Source organism: Triplophysa rosa, linkage group LG18 (genome assembly GCF_024868665.1).
Source record: "Triplophysa rosa linkage group LG18, Trosa_1v2, whole genome shotgun sequence".
Taxonomy (NCBI): domain Eukaryota; kingdom Metazoa; phylum Chordata; class Actinopteri; order Cypriniformes; family Nemacheilidae; genus Triplophysa; species Triplophysa rosa.
Genome location: NC_079907.1, coordinates 23,799,118 through 23,824,933, shown reverse-complemented (window position 1 = coordinate 23,824,933; position 25,816 = coordinate 23,799,118). Strand labels below are relative to the sequence as shown.

General features: G+C 41.1%; 1 protein-coding gene across 2 annotated transcripts in view; it reads left to right on the top strand.

Moving 5' to 3' along the window:
• oplah (5-oxoprolinase, ATP-hydrolysing) overlaps nt 1–25,816 on the top strand; it is a 38,843-nt gene that overhangs the window by 7,212 nt on the left and 5,815 nt on the right. The window contains exons 7-23 of one of the 2 annotated variants that reach the window (XM_057358186.1): nt 129–324; nt 402–567; nt 791–929; nt 2,561–2,628; nt 9,404–9,690; nt 9,800–9,912; nt 12,187–12,357; nt 12,440–12,577; nt 13,877–14,015; nt 19,349–19,461; nt 20,324–20,475; nt 20,729–20,889; nt 21,150–21,251; nt 21,414–21,588; nt 21,663–21,847; nt 21,923–22,066; nt 22,540–22,674. In XM_057358186.1, the coding sequence (XP_057214169.1) occupies nt 129–324; nt 402–567; nt 791–929; nt 2,561–2,628; nt 9,404–9,690; nt 9,800–9,912; nt 12,187–12,357; nt 12,440–12,577; nt 13,877–14,015; nt 19,349–19,461; nt 20,324–20,475; nt 20,729–20,889; nt 21,150–21,251; nt 21,414–21,588; nt 21,663–21,847; nt 21,923–22,066; nt 22,540–22,674 (2,584 nt within the window). The remainder of the gene's footprint in view (nt 1–128; nt 325–401; nt 568–790; nt 930–2,560; nt 2,629–9,403; nt 9,691–9,799; nt 9,913–12,186; nt 12,358–12,439; nt 12,578–13,876; nt 14,016–19,348; nt 19,462–20,323; nt 20,476–20,728; nt 20,890–21,149; nt 21,252–21,413; nt 21,589–21,662; nt 21,848–21,922; nt 22,067–22,539; nt 22,675–25,816) is intronic. The other variant, XM_057358187.1, reaches the window with a different exon arrangement.

Genomic DNA, 25,816 nt, shown 5'->3' with positions numbered 1-25,816 from the left:
TTTCATGAATCCGGCCCCTGATTCCCACAGAGTTCTAACGCAGAATTAGTTGATGAATGAAACCATGAGTGGAGGAACAGAGAGAATGATGACATCTCTTTTTCCTGATGGTGGTTTATGTGTTCCAGGTGGTCAGATCATGAGAAGGCCGTTGGAGATTTGGCGAAGCGTCTTGGTTTCACGCAGGTGTCTCTGTCCAGTGAGGTGATGCCCATGGTGCGAGCAGTGCCTCGTGGATACACCGTATGTGCGGACGCCTACCTCACGCCGAAAATACACAACTACCTTGCTGAATTCACCACCGGCTTCAGAGGAGGCCTGAAGGTGTGTGTGAGAAGTTTAGCATCAATGTGTGTGGGATTGAAGATACAGTTTATAAGCCCTCAGTCTCTCTGTGGCAGGGTGTGGATGTGTTGTTCATGCAGTCTGATGGTGGTCTGACGCCCATGGAGCAGTTCTGTGGCTCCCGGGCGGTGCTCTCGGGTCCCGCTGGAGGAGTTGTGGGCTACGCTGTCACCTCGCACGGCTTTATGGAAAACAAACCCGTCATCGGCTTTGATATGGGAGGTGAGAGGGAGACGCTGATGAAATAAAACAATTCTAATGATTGCCTGTATAAAAAAACAACGAGACAGAGACAGAAAGCAGAAGAACAATCCTAAGCCACATAGCTTTGTGTCCTTCCTCCACAGCAGCTCGTTCTACATTCTGACATATTTGTATCTGTGCATGTTAGGCTTGAACTAACACAAAGCTATGAATTTGACCTGTAAGAAATGTCTTTGCACAGGCACGTCCACAGATGTGAGCCGCTACGCTGGTCAGTATGAACACGTGTTTGAGGCGACTATCGCTGGAATCACACTGCAGGCTCCACAGCTGGACATCAATACTGTCGCGGCTGGAGGAGGATCTCGACTCTTCTTCAGGTGACTGCGTGTTCCTGTTATTGAAATATCATGAACACGAGATGTGCAGAGAATCTGTGTAAACCTCTCCTGACTTGCGCTTACTTTGTGATTTTACTGCATGAGACAACCACAACACGTTTAGTCATTTGGGATTGACTTGGTGACAGTTTTTATGATATGTTACTGACAGTACTCGAGTTGTAAAAAAAAATCAGGGGGGATGGTGGATTGGATTTAACGTTTAGGGAGATATCATTTGTGCTGATGACAGCGCATATGGTGGGAGACCAACGGGTTACCCTTTTGATTATTGTTTAAGCACAAAGATAATTATTATATTATATTACTCTAAAACAACATGCATGCTATTGATATATTGCGTATCAATTATATTAAAGTATTTTTCCACTGGGTGCAAGTGCAACTTCATACTCATGATACCTATAAATCTATTGGGAATTCATCTATTAAATGTTGAAACAAAACCTCACAAAACATTGTAAATGAACATGAATCCTCTCAAGTCAAGTCCATTTTAATTGAAGTGCAAGAACAAATGGATTAAACAAATGTACCATTTACAAAATCTGGTTATGGTTATCCTCTATATAAAGAAAACCATGGCATTATGGTTTTGTTAGAATGAGCAGACCTAGCCCATATTCAATTAGAGAAATGTTTACTATTCCAGTAACAGGGTTTCCCCCAGAAAATGTGTTCATTTAGTTAGTCTTTAATTTCATGCAAGGAAAAGTAATGGCTAGTAATGGCTTTCCTTGCACTTGCCATTTATATGTTGTAGAATGTTTGGCAAACGATGATAGATAGCGTGTAGCGCGATGACATTCCACCAGATGCCGCTGATCGGACAAGAAAGAGTAACACGGTGGATAACGCTCATAAAAAAATATATTTTTTTCTACTTAGTTTAGTTAAGGAGGCAGGCGTGTTGCTTAGGCGGCCGCTGTAAAGTGCTGTGGGAAACCCTGCAGTAAGATATTCCAGGTGAAACAGAAACCAAATCTAACATTAACTTTGTGAATATAAAGTCTAACCTGACGTTAGCTAACAAGAAAAAAAGCTCCAAACTAACTAACATCGTTAACTGTGTTGTTATCGCCTCTGTCCAGAGATTCCGCCTTTGGTGACATATCAAAAGTATTACTGACTCTTGACTTACCGTCAGTGCTACTTCTTGCCCTCTTAAAGCCAAAGTCCCTCAAGTCAAGCTGTCCATGTCACTTGGGCTTGGCCATGCGCTGCTATGTTGCTGACTGATGTGATGTCAATTTAAAACAAATCATCGTGTCATTATGTGCACGTTCCCCTCGTCCACAGTATTTTAGCCTATTCAATATTCGCAAAAACTAAATGTTGAAGTAGTGGTAAATTACCACTGGTAATATTTACACATTCATTGATAAAATAACAGGGGATGGGAAGGGGGGATGGCCGTTTTAGAAGGGGGATGATTTTGATCATCCTTAATTCAAAGGGGGATGCCATCCCCCCTCAACTCGAGTACTGGTTACTGATCTACCACAACATGACTTTCAGAGAGTAAAGATTATGTAGCGGAGTAAAACATGAACATGTGGCATATGAAAACTTGTGTGCGTGATCTAGTAGATGATCCATCTGTGTTTCAGGTCAGGGATGTTTGTGGTAGGCCCAGAATCTGCTGGAGCTCATCCCGGACCGGCCTGCTACAGGAAGGGTAAGAGCTCATGGGACTGGTTACTGGCCATATATCTATAAACAATATCTCCAAGAGGTGGTAAGAGTAGTCCAACACAACTTAAATGTTAGCGGTGTCTTAATCAAAAACAACTTGCACTGACATATCTTAAAATATATCAGTGTGATTGTTTGTCTCAAGATGCCCACCATCACCAGTAATGTTTTAAAAATGACTTAAATATCCTCATTTAACCAAGGCCTAGTCCTGTCTAAAGCTAATCCCTGTCCGGGAAACCGCCCCAAAATGTTTCAGCCGTTTGATGAGACTTAAATGTGTTTGTTTAAATGGTGACACTAGAACCATTTGGGTTTATGTGGAGCCACGTTGTCATGGCGAGAAACAGCTGAACAGCAGGGTCATTCCGTGTCAACTCAACCAGAGGTCCCCGGCTCAAATATTTTTTTATTTTTACAGAAGCAAGATCAACATCAGTTGTGATGAAAGCTAAAATATTAAATGACTGAGTAATCCACTTATTTGTAGAGGAGGGTAAAAATGACAATTTTCACCTGAATTTTAACCCTGCTTGCAGCTTTAATTTAAATTGCTTCTGGAGCTACAGTGAGTCTAAATATGCAGTATCAAAGCAAGTTTCATGCCTTTCAGGGTAGTGCGGTAGATCTCTTTAGGCAAGTGTATTTGATAAACCAAGATTTGCCTGTTTAATTATTAGATTATTGTAAAAATTATTGTAATTATTGTAAAGCACAGCCAGACATACTAGATCAACCAGTATCCAATTCCTCACATCATCGGTGCTCGGGCCATAATTGACAAAATCGTTTATATTAATAATTATATTTAATTTAATTGATATCAATATTTTTTTATTCTTATTATTTTATTGTTTAAAAATTGAATTAAATAATGTTGAATTTTGTTGTATGTTTTTGTTATTACATAAAGAATTTGTTGAATGGGTTGTGTAACTTTGTCGCATTAAAAGAAACCCTATGGGACATTGACATGTAGCGGAAGTTAAGTTCCATCCACAGATGTGTGCATGCGCAGTAACGTTTATGTTGTTGCTTTGAAACTGTCTATAACAGTGGTTCTCAAACTGTGGTACGCGCGTGTACCACTAGTGGGACTTGAAGAGACACCGATGGTATGTGACATGACAGAAAACTAAAAACTATATATATTCATTTAAATTTCGTGTTTTAAATACAATTTCAAATGTTTAATACATGATTGATAAATACGGAATTACATCTCAGCCTATGCTCAATTGTAATATAGTTGTATGAATGATTGTTTATTCATCATTGTTTGATGTGGCCTAACTCAGGAGAGACGGGCAGCTCAAACGCAGAGCGGGAGCAGACAGGCGCTTGTGAGTCCCTCTCTCTTCCGACGAGCTGCGTGCAAATTTAAGTTTCTTATGTATTTCTGCACTTGAACCGCTGTTTAAAGCTGTTGTTAATGCTGTAAAGTGCTAATTCAACATGTGTCTGCATCTACTCGAGGTTAAATCAATGAAGCGTGTGTTGCGATGTATTTTTGATGCGCCGCTTTGATAAAAGCCGTTGCAGTAAAGTGTGAGTCTCGCTTAACGTTATACTGTATAAAGCTGTTCTCTTGATGTTTAAGTATACATATATTTATTTATCTTCTGTGTTAAATATTCTTTCCACATTGTTTGTCTTTAATATAAGTTTGTAATAAATCCCCCATAAGTGTCGTTGACAGATCCCTGTTTACAGTGCACTACAGAAATGTGTTTTGTGTCCACTATTGCTGCTGACTAACTTGAAAAACATGTTCTTTAGTTTGAAAACAGCTGGTAAATAAAAAAGTGTTTGTATTAATACTAAGACATTAGAATTGGAGGACGAGGTGTAAAGATAAAGATTCACAGCTTGACCATTAATTTAAGTGTTTATTCATATGATTTTCTATGGCGGTCATTAGGTGGTACTTGGAACAACTCATTTTATTAAAGGTGGTACTTGATCTGAAAAGTTTGAGATCCACTGCTCTATAGAATCTAATGAATAACATATTATGAGCAAGTTAATGTGTCTCATCTGGATAATTTTTAACAGTAACTCAGTGCCAAAAGGACACTGAAGTGGTTATTATCAATGCAGTTGTTTTGATAGATGGAAAAAAGATGGATTTCTAGTTTTAACATATTTGGTCTTTAGACATTCCTCTTTAAAAGATATTAATTACCAGATTTTTGCTAATTGACCCACATTTGTTTTTTGATGATTGAAAATGTTTGCATTTAACAGTTTTCTCATGAAGCCACATTTAGATCCCCTTATCTCTAGATCTGAACCTTATAGGGCACAAGAATCTAAAAAGACGTTAAGGCATTTCTTACATTTCCTGAGTTACGTAGTGTTGTTTTTGGTGGCCTGTTCTAATTTTAGTTTTGGTCTAGTCTTTGTGTCAAGCTGTCATTTTAGTTTTTATTAGTTTTAGTCACGTTCATACTCTTTTTAGTCTAGTCAAGTTTCAGTCGACTAAAAGTCTGAGCATTTTAGTCAGAATTATCCATGACTATTTTCGTCTAGTTTTAGTCTACGAAAACTGATGACATTTACTCTAGTTTTAGTCAATGAAAATTGTATTTTAGTCTCTTTTTAGTAATGCAATTCTATTTAACCCAGTCAATATAGTATAAGTACCTAGTAGTATAGATGAAACCAAAATTTTCTTTTAGCCAAACCCATTTCAAACAAGGTTATCTTATTATATTATTGTTACCTTATAGACTCAAGAATACATCCATTCCAGACACGGAAGATGCTCTGATTTGAATTTAAGGCCATCAGTAGGGGTGGGAATCTCTAGGCACGTCATGATGCGATTCTATTACGATTCAGAGGGCTGCGATGCAATGATAAAACGATTCTCGATGCATCTTTTTTCTATACAAATTTTCTTTTTCTTGCTGTGTGACTATTCAAATCAAAGTATTTGTAATTACCCAGACCAATTTTACTTCCAATATCCTATATTAATAAAACAAATGGAAGTGATTTCGCAAGTCAACTGGAAGGTTACATTTGCAAGCATTGCAAAGAACCAACAGGAAAAGAGTGACTGCCCTCAGTGCCCTGTAGTAGCATACAGAATGCAGTAAATTAATGCAGACTTTTTTTGCACATAGCAGTGGTGCTAGAGAAGTTTAAAGTTTGGTAGCACAGGCCAAACAGTAGGAGCACAAGTATTGTCATCATTAAAAAAAATGATGCAAGTGCAGTTCATCATGAAAAGGCAGGTAACTGACAAAAGACATTCATGTTACATACAGATGGATAAATTAGGGCCATAGTGTAAAAATTATATCTAAATTTGTTTTAATTTTTCTAATTTGTGTTTTTCCTTTTTACTATACAATAGTGGTATATTTGTCCACATAAATTACTGTAGTATACTATAGTATTTACTATAGTAAACTGCAGTAAAATTCTTAGATACTATATTGATTTTGAACTTTACTATCGTGTACAGTGTTTATCAATTTACTACCAGGGCACTACAATTTTCAATAGCAAATACTATAGTACACTAGTGTTTTTGTCTGAGTGTTCAATTTAACGGGTCTTTTATTTTGACGGGTCTTTGGGAAGACACTTGAGTTTTTGTGTTTGCCGATAGCTTCACTCGAACAGTAAACCCTAGTAAAATAAACTCTCAGAGCAACTCTGACTGGAGATGAAGTTTGTGTGTTCATATCCCCATACAATGCAGACGCAGATAAATCCTCGACCATCACTCGTGTTGTATGTTAAACTGTGCACATAATTCACTCAGAAACGCAGAACAGCCAGATGACATTTAAATAAAAGGGCTGCGTTCAGCCCCGACAAAACGTTGCAAATGGTGGTGCGGTTGAACACCCTGTTGTGATGACTCAAGAGTTGAATAATGGCAGCTGAGAAGGCCATTCTTTGTGTTCTTTTTGAAGAATTTTCGGAGCCTGATGAAATCGGTATAAATACGTGTTGAATACTGCAAAATACATCTCTTCTAATATCTTCAATTGTTGCGTATACCGAACTACTTGGACCCTTTTGGCGAGCTGCCTCTTTAACACCGCGTGGGTTATATAAATGTTGCTGCTGATTGGGCTGACATTCTATCACCCACCAAACAAGAGAAAACGTATCTCAAACCCTGTTGCACACCGTTGCCAACCGTTTCCAAGAAACATGTCATTCAACCCGGAAACCATAGCAAAACATTGCGCACCGGTTTGAGCTTGAACATGCCCAGGATTCCGCTCCGCATCTAGGTTAAAGCATCAGACGAAATAACGTTATAACATTTTGTCTCGTCTCGTTTTGGTTGAAAATGAAGAGACATTTTAACATAGTTTTTATTTTGTAAACCACATTTAGTCTCGTTTTTATTCGTCAACAATATTGCATTGTACATTTAATTATAGTCATTGTCACATGAACAGCATTTAGGTTGCGTCTCATCTCGTTTTCGTCATGTGATAAAGGTTCGTTGACTTACGATATTTAGTCATAATTTTCGTTGACGAAAGCTATAACCTTAAGTGGTCTGTCTTTTCCGTCTGGTGTGCAGCCCGCGGCACAGACCCGGAATCTTGCGACGTATCATTGATACTGTCCTTCCTGCAGGAGCTGTTGGAAAAGGGTCATTCCCCTTCCACACTCAAGGTCTATGTGGCAGCCATTTCGGCTTCCCACGTCCCTACAGTAGGCCAAACGGTGGGAAAGAACAACCTCGTTGTTTGTTTCTTAAAGGGGTCCAGGCGGCTCTGTCCTCCTCGCCCCTCTACTATCCCTGTATGGGATCTTCCGACGGTGTTGAGAGCTCTAAAGAGCTCTCCCTTTGAGCCTTGTAGTCTGTGGACCTTCGTTCCCTGACACTAAAGACTGCTCTACTGCTAGCGCTGGCATCGGTTAAACGCATAGGCGATTTTACAGGCGCTCTCTGTGAGCTCTGCCTGTCTTGAATTTGAGCCTGATGACTCTAGAGTGGTCCTCAAACCGAGACATGGCTATGTACCGAAGGTGCTCTCTACCCCGTTTAGAGCACAGGTAATGACGCTCTCTGCGCTCCCCTCCTCCGAGCAGCCCCGTCAGAGCACTGAAGGTTTACATCGAGTGTTCCGCCCCCTTCAGGTGCTCGGAACAGCTCTTTGTTTGCTTCGGTGACCACACCAAGGGGTCCCCAGTCACGAAGCAGAGACTTTCTAAATGGATAGTTGAGGCTATCTCGCTAGCATATTCTTCCTTGGGCCTTCAATGCCCCACGGGAGTTAGAGCCCACTCTACTAGAGGTATCGCCTCGTCCTGGGCTTGGTATAGTGGTGCGTCTATAGCGTAGATTTGTGCGGCGGCCTGTTGGGCTTCGCCGTCCACATTTATCAGATTCTATAGTCTGGATGTCCCGGCCTTACAGGCTCGGGGCCTCTCTGCTTAAGGACTTTCACTAGGTTGCCGGCCTACGGTTGCTCCAACCGTGCCGGCCCTAGGCACACTGTCATTGGGACGATTACCAGACTGGGCCACCTCTTAGCTTGGCCCTGTACGCTCGGCAGGGCTTCCCTGCTCATGCTTGGCCCCCAAACCTTGTTCCGGGGTGGTCTTGAGTTGTCATTCCTCTTGTAGCACGGCAGGATTGTATTGGTTCCCCATAGCGTCCTGCTACGCAGTACAACTGAAGTATCGATAGGGAACGTATTCTGTTACTTACGTAACCTCGGTTCCCTGAGATACGGGAACGAGTACTGCGTTCCTGACCGTGCTTACAAGCTGCATGGTCATCGCTTCAGTCGAAGTAACCTGAGGACACTGCGGCGATGTGTCTGCTTATATAGCTATAAGCCCCGACCCCTTTGGCGGGATCCATCACCATAGGTCCGTGCAGCTTCGCTGCCATTGGTTTAAAGTTTTACTTTTCACAAACCAATGGCCATGCAGTTTCACTGTGTTATTGGAAAAAGCTTCAGTCATCGGAGAAAAAGGAGTTTTCCCATAGCGTCCTGCAACGCAGTACTCGTTCCCGTATCTCAGAGAACCGAGGTTACGTAAGTAAGCGAGTACGTTACAGGCTCGAAAAATAGCATAAAAAATGTTTTTTCCTCATTTTTTAACTGTCACCATTGGCATAAAATGCATCAAGGATTGCTAAAGTTACAGATTTCACTAACAGACATACCAATCTCTGTGTAAAAATAAAATTATGATAATGGAATATTTCTCTTTGTGAGAAAATTGCCATTTCTGAGTGAATTACTGATGTTGGTCTTGTTTCTGTAAAAAAAAAAAATTTTAATTAAAAATTTGAGCCGGTGAAATTTCATTGATTTGACGCAGAATGACCCAGCAACGTTTTACAACATTCACAAACAAATGTATGCTTTTTTTGTCAGTAAATCTGATTGCAGTGATGTAACAAACACAGTCGATACACTTTTACATTTTTACTTTTACACATTTAAATAATCTGACGTGTCTAATTTGTAATATTATTTGTCTGTTGTGTGTAAGTTTTGTGTCTGTGTATTTAAATGGACACAGAAGTGCACTGACAAATGTGACACTGAGGAAGAGCGTGCTCTCAAAGACGATTTGCACTTTATTGCCCCTCTTTCACATTGTTCCAGCCACTGACGTGACTAAAGAAATATGTTTGGAAGAGTTGTATGTCTTCAACTCTTGCGACTTCAATTCAGTGTAAACGAAGAACACTGTATGCTTCAAAGTGCTCTGTAAAGATTGACCTGAAGGTGATGTATGTTGTGCGTTTTGTTCAGGTGGTCCTCTGACTGTCACTGACGCTAATCTCGCTCTCGGCCGTCTGCTGCCTTCATTCTTCCCTCGAATCTTTGGACCTGGAGAAAATGAGCCTCTGTCAGTCGACGACACAATGAAGCATTTCAACGAGCTCACGCGAGAGATTAACCACTTCCTATCTGCAAACCAATCATCAAACAGTACTTCAGGAGGGGACCAATCAGAAATGAGCATAGAGGAAGTTGCCATGGGCTTCATCAGAGTGGCTAATGAGGCCATGTGTCGTCCAATCAGAGCACTCACACAGGTACAGCAAACAACAGTGCTGATGGTCTGGATGCTGACGGTGACCATCGCCACAGGAATGTAGTTGTGTTCAAGTCAATCTCAGCAGCACTGTTTGTCTCTTTCAACAGGCTAAAGGTCATGACACATCTGAACATGTGCTGGCATGTTTTGGAGGAGCGGCTGGCCAGCATGCGTGTGCCATAGCAAGAGCATTAGGCATGAAGACTGTCTTTATACACAAGTATGTGTGTCACGGCTCAGCGTTTCCTACTTCTTACTTTTAGGTGACATGTTGTGGCTACTTCACAGAATGTTCATCTAAACACGCATCTATAAATAGCAAATTCAGAAAAACTGGAAGTAATTTTACAGTGGTCTCAGTTTTCTTTGAAGCTGTATGTATGTATGTATGATCCCTGTGAAATCAGTGAGGCAGTCGCTGACGTTTCTGATGCCATGTTTAGCTGAGTTTAACCCTTAAAGGGACAGTCCACCCAAAAATACCAATTCTGACATCGTTTACTCACCTTCGAGTTGTTCCAAATCTTTATGAATGTCTTTGTTCTGATGAACACAGAGAAAGATATTTGGAAGAATACTTGTAACCAAACAGATCTTTGCCACCATTGACTACCATAGTAGGATAAATGACCATGGTAGTCAAAAGTGCCTCAGAACTGTTTGCTTTTGGATCTTTTGTGTTCATTAGAACAGACCACTGTAAATGTTACTATGGTAGTCAATGGTGGCCAAGAACTGTTTGGTTACAAGCATTCTTCTAAATATCAGAACAAAGAAATGTATACAGTTTAGGAACAACTCGAGGGTGAGGAAATGAAGACAGAATTTTTATTTTTGGATGAACTGTGCCTTTAACCCTGAAACTGAGTTAAACTCTTAAACCTTGAGCTACTGTAAGTTTACCTCTAACCTAACCCTGGAACTGATCTGAGATCTGAGGAGACGGCTGAGCGTTGAGGCAAAGTCTCTGCTGTCCTCAAGAACAGGGGCGTCATGCACCCATTTTCTTTAAGGGGGCACAGTGTGCACAACACACAGAAACATGTCCTGTACGTACAAATACATACATTTAAAGCAATATTATAGAGAATATCTATTAAGCGTATTCAAAACATCGCACAAATCATTGCAAGAATTGAATCACAACACTATCTGATTGATATGTGAATCTTCTTCCCAGTAAAAAAAAGTATGTACATTTTTAAGGTAAATGCATCAGTATGGTGTATTTTGAGAACAAATATCTTTGTACAATTTTGTGCTATAGTAGTAAAAGAGACTTTGTATGTTTGTTTATATGTTTGCATACAAATGAACATAGAGCACAAAAGTAAAAGCAAAGTGGTTACCCATTGTTAAACTGCCTTTAATACAAATTTATTATCCATTACAAAATCCCTTCATGAAACAAATGTATATAATACATAATATAATAATTTAAGTGCATCTATTTCTTAATATATGAAGTGTCAATTCTTTATGTATTATTTAATATAGTGTATATATTATTTTAACTAATATACCACTCTATGTGTTACCAAAACTATATTACATTATTTAATATATTATTGATAGTTAATTTAGAGGAAAACATATTTTCTTTAAGAGTATTGTCAGTCTTTGCACCCTGAAATTGAACTGTAACATAAAAGTTATTCACTTTAAACGATACTACCTGTATGCCAACTGGCAAGAGGCATGTTTGACTGCGCAGACTACACCAACGTATAGCCATTTGAAAGCATGTGGAGCTGTCTGTTCTCACAGTAGTTTGTGACATACACAGATTGGTATGGGCAGAGCCGCTTCAAGTCAAAAACCCAGTTCATGGGTCCAGTTCTCGCACCTGTGTTTGGTCTCAGGGTCTAAATGAAGGTGGGTGACAAATTCTTTGCCTAAACGACGGCTCATACTTGCATTGAACGAATCTGAAAGTCTTGTTTCGGGGATGCGGGTTTTTCCGTGAGCCGAGCTCTCGACCGAGCGCAGACGCTGATTACATCATTAGCCAGCGCTGTTGCTTCTGTCACTGGATTGATAAATGTTAAGCTCCTGTACGTGATGAAAACGGCGAAAATCTCCAAAAGAGAACGAGCGTGCAGCTCATAACTGATATAGTGTCTTCCTATAGAATCGTGCAACTGATTTAATAGATGCCTAACTCCTCATTTGGAGGCTGCATACAAAAATGACTGTTCAAAAATGTGAGGGGGCACGTGCCCTCTGTTTGAATGGGTATGCCGCCTCTGCTCAAGAACGCATTTAAATTTTCACATGACTAAGCAGTTTCACTTCTCATTTGCTCTTTACAAACTGCAGCCAGCTTTGTGTTTTTCCATGACATCATAGTTTTGGACAGCGTTCCTGCATGCACCTGGTCTTCCTGGAAGCCATTGAAGAACACAGCTGTGTAGCGTTTTGATTTTTCTAGACATCATGAAGTCAAAGTAGAATGTTTTTGTTTCCTGAGTTTCTCTTCCTTTCTCTCTTTCAGATATAGTGGAGTGTTGTCAGCGTATGGTTTGGCTCTGGCTGATGTGGTGGAGGAGCTTCAGGAACCGTGTTCTTTACAGTATATTTCAGCTTCATACTGTGAGCTGGACGGGAGGATAGCTCGGCTCTCTCAGTGCTGTGAGGAGAAACTGCTCCAGCGAGGCTTCAGCAGGTAATTGAAGCTACGTCATGTGCTGTAGTGTGACATTACATTTAACCCTGACAGATAATGCCATTGAATGATGTGTGTTCAGCTGTCAGATAAACACAGAGGTGTTTCTGCACATGCGGTATGAAGGTACAGACTGTGCGCTGATGGTGACGGCCGCAGATCATCCCCGTAACTCTCTCTCCTGCAGCTCTGGAGACTTCCGCATGGCCTTCACTAAACGGTACTTCTGCCTCCACGCATTTCACACTCCAGATCTTCCTGTGCATTCAGACCACCAGCGACTGTCACTGTGTGTCGCTTGTCTCTTGCTACGAGGTCATTAGAATAGAATAGAATAGAATAGAATAGAATAGAATAGAATAGAATAGAATGAGCTTTATTGGCCAAGTATGTTTCCACATACGAGGAATTTATTATAGTGACAGAAGCTCCACAGTGCAACAGAAAGACAGCAACAGGACAGAACACAGATTAAAAAATAATAATAATATACAATAATATAGAAATAGGCAATGTACAAAACAGCAAAAACACAATATACAATATAGACAATTATGTATGTACAGGTCTGATATGTGCAAAATTGGTGAATAAATAATGTAAAATAGAGTTATGTGTTCCACGTTTAATGTCAAGTGTTCATAAGATGGATTGCCTGAGGGAAGAAACTGTTCCTGTGTGTGGTCGTTCTGGTGCTCAGCGCTCTGTAGCGTCGACCAGACGGTAACAGTTCAAAAAGGGAGTGTGCTGGGTGTGAGGGGTCCAGAGTGATTTTACCAGCCCTTTTGCTCATTCTGGATGAGTACAGTTCTTGGAGAGTGGGGATGGTTGTACCAATGATACGCTCAGCAGTCCGGACTACCCTCCGTAGTCTTCTGAGATCACATTTGGTAGCTGAGCTGAACCAGACAGTTATAGAAGTGCAGAGGATGGATTCGATGATGGCAGAGTAGAACTGTTTCAGCAACTCCTGTGGCAGGTTGAACTTCCTCAGCTGGCGAAGGAAGTACAGCCTCTGCTGGGCCTTTTTAACAATAGAGTCAATGTGAGTGTCCCACTTCAGATCCTGAGAAATTGTGGTGCCCAGGAATCTGAATGACTCCACTGCAGTCACAGTGCTGTTCATGATGGTGAGTTTGGGGAGAACAGGGGGCTTTCTCCTGAAGTCCACGATCATCTCCACAGAAGATGAGAAGATTAGAAGGCGTTCCTAGCTTTGGTTGCTCTAGTAACATTTATAAACAAACTCTGCAGTAACTGACGAGAGACGAATGACGTGAGCTCCGCCGCTTTACTCCTAATGGTAGTCGCTACCGAAAGTCACTCATCATTTGCATGAAGTTGAACAAATCTCAAATTTCACTAGACATGCCCAATTCCTGTCGCCAATGGTCACTGTCGCTCGTGTCGCTGGAAGTCACCGGCTCTCCATTGAAATGAATGACATGGCCTTGCTTTGTCACTGACGGTCTGAACGGGGCGTTCCTCTTGTCTCTTCATGCTTGGTTTTCTGAATCAGATATCTGAAGGAGTTTGGATTCACTATCGCCGATCGGCCGATCGTGGTGGATGACATCCGTGTCCGTGGTTCTGGGAAGTCTGGAATAAAGTCAAAGGTGCAGCGCAAACCAGGGCAAAGACCTCTAACACCAAATCAGGTATGACAACACCAGCAGAGCTCTACAGAACACTTAGGCACTAGTGGATTATTGCAGTGCCAGCTCGATAGCTCGAGATAATATACCAAAAAGGTGATGTGGTGATGTAGGCTGAGCTACCAGTATAATACACACGGCCCACGGCCTGATACATCTGCTCCCTGCTACTTTCAGTGAGTTTCGGGAGTTCCTGATGTCAGGGGTTCCTCTAGCGATCATTCCTTCTCGTCGGGAGGTGGTCACGACCGACGCGTCACTCCTCGGGTGGGGGGCATCATGGAATTTACAGAGGTGTTTGTGGCCGTTGGTCCCCAGCTCGGCCCAGGGAACTCATCAATCTCCTGGAGTTGTGTGCTGTTTTCCTGGCCCTGCAGCATTTCTTGCTGGTTCTGGCAGGCTGTCATGTCCTTAACCGTGTATCACCTGAACCATCGAGGTGGAACGAGGTCACTCAAGGCCCTGCATCTCACCTGCAGGTAACTCACTTGGTCTCTGCCTCGACTATCAGTGTTGAGGGCAGTTCACCTGCGGGACCAAGCAATCAGGTCGCAAATGCTCTTTTAAGGGATCTTATACACCCAGGGGTATGGAGGCTTCATCCCAGTGTGGGGCAAAGGATATGACAGCAGTTTGACGAAGCAGAGGTGGATTTTTTCGCGACACAGACGTATACTCACTGTAACTTGTGGTTTGCGAGGGTGGAGACATCCAGTCCATTGGGACAGGATGCTCTGTCTCACGACTGACCAGACTGTCTGCTTTCCCATGCTTCTGTCACTGTTGGTGAAAGGACCTGTTACCGCAGATGGACAGCACTGTTTGCCACTTGTCTCCAGCTTTGGGTTTGGCCACTGCGTCCGACAGTCTCTTAGCCACCTGTAAACCTGTGGTTGTTCACACCATAGCTAGTGCTAGTGTCACATCCACATGCCTGCTCTATTCAGCACTTTCTCGTCATGGTGCAGAGAGCATGGATTGGGTCCTGCATGTTGTGAGGTTCCAAGAGTTCCTCGTTTTTTGCAGCACCTTTTGGATTCAGGCAAAGCTGCCTCCATGTTAAAGGTTTATGTTGCAGCCATTTCTGCGCATCACATACCGGTTAATGGTTTTTCCCTTGGTTCTCATTCTCTTGTGTGCAGTTTTTTTAAGGGTGCGAGATGGTTGAGACCAGCTCGTAACCCTCATTTCCCTGCTGGATGGGATTTACCACTTGTTCTTGGTTTTGTTTGTCGGCCACCATTCAAGCCTTTGCAGTCAGTTGACCTGAAATGGTTATCTTTGAAGACTGCTTTTTGTTGGCACTTGCTTCTGCTAAGCGTGTAGGCGAGTTGCATGCTTTATCTGTTAGCAATGTATGCATGCGTTGGTTGCCGGATGATTCTGGTGTTGTGCGCCGGCTGAACCTATCCTTTCTACCTAAAGTCAGTTCAAGAAAGATGTTCTGAGGCTGTGGCCTGAAGCGTATACTGGTGTATTATAGCCTAGGTCACCATGTGACTTTTTTGGTATATTATCTTGACCTATCGAGCTGGCGCTGCGATAATCCACTACTGCTTAAGCACCACTTCTGGTGGTCATCTGGAATTCACAGAACCACAGTTACATTCGTAACTAGCATTAGAGAGTCTTGGAGAGTTTGATGTCTGTAGTTTAGATGTGATTTTCAGTGACGTGTTTGTTCAGCTGGTCACACATTACAGGGTTCGTACGGGTGCTTTAAATCCTGTAAAATGATTGAATTTGAATATAGTCATTTTAAGGTTAGAAAAGTGATTGGATTTGGGATCAAGTGCTTAAAACTGCCTAAAACTTTAATTCGTTGCTTTCATAATAATTCGTAATTTTACGGAGAATTTTTCTTTTGAAATAAAATATACATTTTGCACATAACGAAAATACGAAAAAAATCGGCGCGTGGCTATAATGTTATCTGCCAGTCTTTTGGATGTGCGCCCTCTGGTGGAGCAGAGTAGGAGATGAAAATATGCCGGGCGTTTGCCGTTTCAATGCTCGTTGGCTGGAGGACGAAAATGACAAATTATGGCTAAAACGTGGACCAAATCCTCGAGTGGCCACCTGCAAAGTATGCAAAAAGGACGTGCAGCTCTTCACCATGGGGCCAGCTGCGCTTTCAAGTAGGGCTGTCACGATAAACCGACGATAAATGTCACGTGATTTATGCACAGCTTTTGAGTGAAGTACGGGAAAATGCTGCTGCATCCGAAAGCCAGAGGGCGCTCTCGTGCGGAAACACCAAATACGCACTGCAGAAGAAGACCATGACACCTTCTAGAATGTATGCCTATGGACATCTTTTTATCACTGTTACTCAAGCCTCATCAGGTATTTTTATGATAATAAAGTATATAATGATCATGTTTGACGGGTGTTGCTTTTTCAAATGCACATTATAAGCGACTCAAACTCAAACTGCTTTTAGATCAGCAGCATTTCCTACTGATCCCAGAGCCGTGCTTCACGGACAAGCTACGCATTAAAAAAATATTGACACATTGCATATCGCAGCCAGCTCGATTGCAATAGGATTTAGTGGTACCGTAATAAAATATCGTGCAGCCCTACTTTCAAGCCACACGAAAGGTAAGTTTTTTGATTATTTTGAAATTTTCGATTAGGCCAATTAAGTTTAAGGTAGATGGAAAAATTCGCGAACTAATTAATTTTCGGGAGGGATGTAAAGTGTAATTGTAGGTCTTTTTGCCAGATATGGTCTGAAATGAACAGGGACTCGGGCAGAATTTAGCCTATCTTATTTAAAAACTACGTCAAGTTGTGTGTGTGTGCTCACCGACTGAATTCTGCAGTGTCGCGAATTCTTTCTTTCATCAAACAACAAAGTGCTAATACGATGTTAACGATATCAGGGATTAGATTTTTTTCCTATAAATAAAGATTTTTAAAAAATTTTTTAGCTCGCTGGGATCACCCGCGTAAAGTGCAAAATGTTTTTGTGACGGGGTGGGGGTTTGGTGCTGTGTGGTATAAATGGCGTAGATGCGCCATCTAGTGGCTGTGTATTGAAACAGAGAAATACATTCTTGTTTTAGTTTTTTAACACTACACAAAAGTTTGAACAAAATACAATCAAGGGAACTTTTATAACGTAATGTTAAACAAATATCTTTAAGATTGAAATACATATGATAGATATGATAACCAGTTAATGTTTTTTCTTCTGAACTGTCACAAATTTACAGGTGGGGCATTTTCCATACTGTTAAAACAGTACCTTAGTCTTATCCTAAAGTAATATTGACAAACTAAATATATCATTTGAAAGCTTACAACCTACTGTTCCCACATTTGGTGACTAATTTTCAAAACAAATTACATAGGAACAGTATCATATTAATTGCATTTTAATGAGCAAAAAATGTTTTAAATTTAAAGTTACAGTGCGGGATGTTTTGTATGATCTATTAACAGAAATGCAATATAACATACAAAACTGTGTCTTTAGATGTGTATAAAAACCTTACTTAATGAAAAGTTATGTTTTTATTACCTTAGAATAAACCAGTTGTATCTACATGGAATTTGTTATATTGCGCAGCCATGTTTTGTACAGTAAGCTCTAACGGACAAACAGCTCTACAGAGCGCGCTTCGTATTTGGTCTTCGTGTGTGTTTTTAGACGCAGCTTGCGTCATCACTGAGTTGAAGACGCACAAAGTAGTAAGTTGTAGTACGGAGAGGAGGAGGAGGAGTCGTCGTCTAGCTGAAGCAACTGATTGTTCTGTCTTAGAAGTTTTGATAAAATGGAGGAACATGCGTATTGTGCACAAGAGCTGACAGAGCGTGAATCTCCGTCGTCAAAGAAGCGCAAACGTGATGCTGCCAGACGAATTAGAGACAAACGGCGGCAGAAATCCAGGATAGACATCGGTGTATCTATTACCAGATGGAAGGCACTGTTGAAAGACAAATGTTTTCAAGGCGACGCCGAAGTTGCCTGTTTTCTGCTAGACCGGTAAGATAATTCAACATTTTCTATGTTTCCACATTTTCAATGTTTACCAAACACCTGTTTTGTTGAAACGGTAACGTTAGCATTTTATACAAATGGCCATAACCTCCGAATAATAATGTTTTTCCGTCCCTGCGGTACGTACTCCGGTTGTTCCTGACTTTACAAAGGGGGAGACAAACGTCTACTAACTTACACCTAACTGCCTATGTCGCTGTCAGATCAAACGCTTTGAACAGCGTTGCTATTTACGATTAGCTAACTTTAGTTACTTCACTACTCTCAGCGTGTACTAGATAGCACGCAAGAAATATCTAATTATAGAATTGTAACAGTAACTTTCGCTATAGAATACATGTTAAATGATTAATTACGTTAATATATTGCTTTACCTTTGCAAAGAAACATCGTTGCTTGTATCACTGCTATCCGCTGTCTCAGTAGACGACATCTTTTTTTACTGTTGCGGCCACCATCGTAATTCAAAAGGGAGGGATGAGCAAATGACTCAGAGATTCGTTGCAAAACTATAATACAACGCTAGTGGCCGCTGATTTTCAAGAACTGCGCCTTTAAAGAAAAACTTGATCGATTCTCTATTTGTGATGCGGCGGCAACCTATAATTCGCACCCATGTTCTTTCCATGTTTCTTTTGTGTTATTTTATGTGGTCAAATCATATCAATTACAAATAAGTGCCCACAGTACTTTATAGGATGTCTGCTTTGTGAGTTAAATGACAATTTGCTCAAGTCTTTTATGGAATAAATTTAGTATAGTTAGTATATAGTATAATTACATATAATTGGCATACAGTATAACTATGGATTATCTACAAAGGAACATACAGTATATGTATGTCAGCATGTAATTAACGCAGTTGTAAGTGACTGGGAAAGTATAAAAACACACATTAAAAGTGCTTTTAAAGTGCTGTATTTTGAAGTTGGAAAATGTGTAAGAACCCTGACATTAGCAAAGAAACTTCATACGAGCAATTCCAGCATTATGGACATAACATTTGCAGTCATTAAATGTATTTATTTACCAAAATATTAATCTGCTTATATTTTTCTAAATCCCAGACATCAGAAAAATATCACAATATACATCCATTACAGACATGATAAAAAAGAATTGTTAACATGAAGTATAAAAAGAAGCCTTTGACCCACTGTTTTGAGCATTGTTGTTCTGGAAAAACAAGACAATTTACTTAAAATGTCTAAAGTGCATTAATACAATTAATGACACTTTTTTATGGTTACTGTAGATTGATATTTGCATGGGATTGCTGACACAGATTAGATTTGTTCTTGATGTCATTGTTATGTGTTGAACTCAGATGACGCAGTGTTATTTTGAGGAAGGTTATCTGAGCACCAGTGTGTATCTGTGGGAGGATCTCACCTGTGATCACAGCATCCACGGACCGGCCATAATCATCGATCACAACAGGTTTGTGTGTCTCTCTCCATTCACCTGAACTGCTGTGACACCTGGAGACATCATTCGCTCGGGCCTGGATTGGCTGAGGATCCTGTCAATCCCATAATGATTTCTTTATTTTTTTAAGCAAAGTATAATGCGGCTTTCACATAGGACGTGTAATGCGCTGGGCTGGCCGCTGGGTTCAGTGTAGCCCTTAGATTTGTGCTGCGCTGGCCAGAGCAAAGTAGGTAGAGTTTTCAAAACAGTGGGAGTTCTATAGATTTACTATAGCAAAAGAGCCTTGTTTCAAAGTAGTGGAGGAGGCTAGAGGAGGGGAAAAACGGTATGCTGCCGTTGCCCGTGTCCATTTCACATGCAGATTGCCTACCTACAACAAGCTACCTGACTTAAAACACACCTGACATGCCAACTTGAATTGACATACTGTATGCCTCCATGACACAACGTTTCTCCCGATGTCCCTGTCTCCTGTAGTGTACAGTTCCGAAAATTCAGACACACACACAGTAGCAGTTCATCCATTTTGTTTTCCGCGCTTGGATGCCCCGTTTCTATTGGCCGCATGGGTAATCATCACAGAGCTATTGTCACAGAACTGTTTTGAACCTTGACCGGGGCCTGCGCGCAAGCTCGACAGCGGTGCGCTCTGCTTCGCGTGCACTTTGGTCGATGCAGCAACAAACCACCCTTGCGCGGCGCAAGCCATTGAAATGATATGATTCATAGCGAAGTGCATTCCTCGTCCTATGTGAAAGCCGCATTAGACAAGATTTTCTTTTTTAAGAAGACAATATTCCCAGACAAAAGTCTTCCAGCATTGAAGGTAAGTTTATAAAGATTTTCCTCCTCATGATTCTGTTTGTGTCAGTACGATTCTCGTGGAGCCGCCGTGTGTCGCTCGCCTGACGGACGCTGGTGATTTGTGCATTTCTGTCGGCATGGCAACACAGTGTGTGTTAGGAACTGAACTCGACACGGTCCAGCTGTCCATCTTCTCCCATCGCTTCATGAGCATCGCAGGTGTGACACGAGACTTTTTTTTTTGTTCAGTTATTTATGATATTTACTTGTTTTTTGACTACAGCAGTCATTCTTCTTTTGCTCATGTGTTGTGTTGTATGTGGTGTTTTCACCATAATAATATATTTGAAAAAAGGGTGATGTACCAGGACTGTAGATAGTCTCTTGTGTGATACATTACTTCATCTGATGACAATAAAGATCTGTCTAATATGTCTAGACGCACTGAAGGTTTTTGTGTCCTCGCACACAGAGCAGATGGGTCGAGTTCTGCAGAGAACCTCCATGTCCACTAATATAAAAGAGCGTTTGGATTTCTCCTGCGCTGTGTTCGGTCCTGATGGAGGTTTGGTGTCGAATGCCCCTCACATCCCTGTTCATCTGGGGGCTATGCAGGAGACTGTACAATATCAGGTAGGCGAACACATCGCAGACAAACCAAGATCTCCACCTGCACACCTGCTTCCATTTCATCAGATTTTTCCTGATTGATGTTAGAATGACAGCTGTGAATCTGCTCATCAGATGTTAATGATGATGATGTAAGAACTGTAACTCGTAATATCATTTACTTTTACCAATATGACCAAAAGAGATCAAATGTGTTTTGAGAAATTTGATCTGTGTATTTTTAAGTTGCAGCAGGTTGGATTGTGTTTGTGTTGTTGTTTCAGATCCGGGCAGCAGGTGGCAGTATGACAGAGGGTGATGTGATTCTCAGTAATCATCCGTGTGCAGGCGGCAGTCACCTCCCAGACCTCACCGTCATCACTCCTGTACGCCTCAAATAAACCATCATCATTAACATTGTGACTTGATAACCTTTAACCCAAAAAACACAAGCATACTTCATACTTTTCATGAACAGTAAAAAAAACGCTGTCTTCTCTTTATATCCCTTGTTCTTTGACTGGTTTGTGTTGTGTGTTCTTGTGCAGGTGTTTCGTGGCGGTGTGAGCGCGCCCGTGTTCTTTGTGGCCAGTAGGGGCCATCACGCTGATATTGGGGGCATCACTCCAGGCTCAATGCCTCCTCACTCCACCTCACTACAGCAGGAGGGTGCCGTCTTCACGTCATTCAAACTGGTGACGGGTGGAGTGTTTCAGGAGGAAGGTGAGGGGTTCACATGAAGTCTCTTCAGGTGTTTGTATCGTCTGTTCTCGTTCTTCATTTGTCCCTCATTTCAGCTGTGACTGAGGCACTCATGGCACCAGCGCAGTACCCAGAATGCTCTGGGACACGCAATCTCCGTGACAACCTGTCGGACCTGCGGGCTCAGGTGGCAGCCAATCAGAGGGGCTGTCAGCTGGTGGGGGAGTTGATTGACAGCTACGGTCTGGAGGTGGTCCAGGCGTACATGGGCTACATTCAGGTGTGTACCTTTTGCATGCTGTTTATTGACAGTTTAATGTCGCTGTTAATAAACGCGTCTGCTGTATGGATGTAGAGTAATGCAGAGCTCGCGGTTCGAGACATGCTGAAAGATTTCGCCCGCCGCCGGCAGGACACGGGGTCTCTTGAAGTAGAAGCAGAAGATCAGATGGATGATGGGACGCCGATCAGACTGAAGGTCCAGATCAATGAACAACAGGTAACACATCAATTTCACATTCATCAGTCTGTCCAGTTTATTCTACACTGTAAAATGATATCATTAAAACATTGACTTGTGTGTGTGTGTGTGTGTTCATGTTTGTATATCCCGGTGGGGACCTAAACCTGAACGCACACCAACACATGGGGACTCGTGTCATGGTGGGGACCAGTGTCATGGTGGGGACCAAAATTGAGGTCCCCATGGGCAAAAAAAGCTTATACATCGTACAGAACAATATTTTTTTTACATCTAAAAATGCAAAAAGTGTTCTATGATCTTTAGGTTTAGGGGTTGGGGTAGGGGATAGAATATACAGTTTGTACAGTATACTACTCATTAGGCCTATGGACTGTCCCCACGGAGATAGTAAACCAGACGTGTGTGTGTGTGTGTGTGTGTGTGTGTGTGCGTGTGCGTGTGCGTGTGCGTGTGCGTGTGCGTGCGCGTGCGTGTGCGTGTGCGTGTAGGGCAGTGCAGTGTTTGATTTCACAGGCACAGGGGTGGAGGTGTGGGGTAACTGTAATGCTCCTCGTGCCATCACCCTCTCAGCTCTCATCTACTGTCTGAGATGTATGGTGGGTCAGGACATTCCACTCAACCAGGTGACACACACACAACAATCAAATCAAGTGAAATGTAGTGAAATGTTGGTCTGATCAAATTTTCTTGGGTTGTGCAAAAACCACCTGATCCACTTGCTCAACACACACACACAGACGTCGGGTTTATGGGGTCTTTCTATAGTCTTAAGCCCTATTCTGATGGGACTAGTTTTCTAAACGACATCTGAGTTACAACCGTTCTCACATGATGCCTGTGATTTTATGTACCGATTTGGACAGGACTAGAGGTCATTACAGAGGTGGGAGTGTCTTTAGTAGGGATGGGTACCGAGAACCGGTACTTTTTTGGACCGGTACATAATTGGGTCAATACCAGAGTATCGGTAAGCTTCATGACAAACGATACTGTTATCGATACTTGCGTTGTTTTATCTCTGTGTATTTGTGTGTTAAATGGCGAATTAGAGGCTGCTGCCTGTCATTTTCCATCCCTGAATGATGTCCGAATGGCCGAAGTTTGCTCGACGTATGTGTGATATCTAGGGCCATATGATTTCCGCTATGTATTTGTAATCTGCTTGTTTTGCGTGTTTATGAGTGAAAGAGTGGCATGGTTGCGCTTGTGGAGCTTTCAGCATCCGCGTTTCACAACGAGGAAGCTTCCGTCAAACACCCCTTTGCGGCAACCTGTCAAAATAAAAGTCCTTAATTTGAGAATTTGAGAACAAGTTATAACATTGTTTTTAATAATTTGGCGTACATTTACTTACTTTAGTAAATTGAAGAAAATGTGCTAGTAAAATTATAAAAATAGTACATATAATTAAAAAAATATGACTTGCTTAGGAAATAGTACTTAAATTTATGTAGACCTAAAACCAGAAAGTAAAAAGAAATATGGTCTACCAGCCAAATAACCATAGTGATGTAAAGTAAATATGTTGAATTACATAACGATGTGCTCCTGTGTAGGGTTGTCACGGTACCATAAACATGTCTTACGATACTATACCAGCTGAAGTATCTCGATACCAAGTAGTATCACGATGCTGTGCCATATAATTCAAATACAAAAAACACAGATTTAGATTAAACATTTTGTATTTACTATAGTAAACTGTATTATACTTTGCACTAGAATATGTTGTTGTATTAACTGTAGTAATTGGATAAATTGTAGCAAATACATTTACATTTAGTCATTTGTAAATACTATAAATACTGTAGTATACTTAAATATGTACTATGGTAAGACTCAAAAACACTAGTATCTATGACTTTTAGTAGTTTACTGTAGTAAATACTAAAGTACACTAGATCATTTTTCACGTAGGAACTAATTCAAATGTTGGACAAATTTAATTGATACAGCAGTCTTTATAAAGGGAAATATTAGGCTTACTTTAAATGCAGAACTAAAACGGCCAGTAGGTGGCGTCAATTTTCCACTGAGTTAGTGAATCATTTAACCAACTCGTTCAAATCGCCAATTTGAATCATTAACTGGTCAGAGACATTCAAAACACACATTCAATTTGGAGATAAACACCGCAAAAAGGCAGATATAGATGTAAAAAGGCAAATAAATATTAATGCGCATATGCAACATTAACTACGGTACTACCGTTTCAAAAATAGAGAGGCATCGCGGGTATTTTGAAGCTTTAGCATCGTGATGCTTCCGTAGCACCGGTACACCGTGCAACCCTACTCCTGTGCACATGCTAAGTGCCGTAAGTGCACATTTTGTTATGTGGCATTTTCTGTTTGCTCAGAAGCATTTGTAAACTGCAGTTCTAAAGCTCAGCTGTAATAAAGAAACTTAACATGTTCTTTTCATCATTCAATCTTTTCACATCATGTGTTTTTGCATCAAATTATAGAGCGTAGTATCGATAACAGTATTGATAAGTACCGGTATCGATAAGCGGTATCGATATCAATAAAATCTTAACCATACCCATCCCAAGTCTTTAGTACGCTTGAGCGTTGCAGAAGATCACGTGCTCTGGATACGTGCATTGCTAATAGTCATATGACCCAACAACAGCAGCCTGCTTATAATAAACCCACAGAAATGAAGAAAACAGGAGTATTTAATAGAATCATTTCTTATTTTCATTCTTTAACATTACCATTACGTAATTGAGTGGACATGTAAAGCTGAGTTCCTCAACTGATACTGATATTACAGTTTACGAGATTTTATTTCTGTGGAATTGCAAAAGCATTGATAGGAATGATTGAACGAATGGGATGCAGGAAGTATATATGCGCGTTAGTAAGAGCTAACGGCAGTTCACGTTGGCCAAAACGCATAAAGAAACATGTTTTGAAAAGATTTTGTCAGCCATCACAAACATTCGCATTCAGACGGGATTAGATTTCTCAGAAGACCACTGAGTTCGGCGAATTACAGAGATTGTGTGAGAAAAAACTGATTTGCACAGGATTAAAATCACAGAGCACGTCTGAGAAACACAAATTTCTCAAACCTCCTCCATTAAAACTGGTCCCGTCCAAATAGGGCTATAGTCATTTTTATACTGTACAAACTGTATATTAACCATCACACAACATCTGTTTTACATTTTCAAATAAACATCATACAGTATCTTTAAAGGGGTGATATGACACGGCTAAAAGGAATATTATGGTTTGTTTTAGATGTGATGTAATGTGTATACTGTATTTAAGGTTCATAAACACTGTATTTTCCACACACCGTACATGTTTGTATCTCCTCTTTGCTCCGCCTCTCTGAAACGCGCAGATTTTTAACAAAGCTCATTGCTCTGAAAAGCGAGGTGCGCTATGATTGGCCAGTTAACCAGTGCATAGTGATTGGTGGAATACTGTAAGTGTGTGAGGGAAATGTGACGCCTCTTACCATATTTGGAACATCAGGTTCCTCTTCAATTGTACTGACAGGTACGCCCACCTTACTTGAGTCTACACTTGTGCGGTCTTAGTCAAATCAGACCAACAACTGACGTAGATTTGCCGGGGTGTGGCTACACGAGGCGTTTCAGGCAGGTCTGGGTGAGCATTCGCTTTTACATAGAACGCATCTTTTGTTCCCACACTTTCATTTCTGCAATTTAATACATGCATGGGCAACTTATAACACACCAACGACACAGAAAAACACGTATTCACGCCATATGACCCCTTTAATACA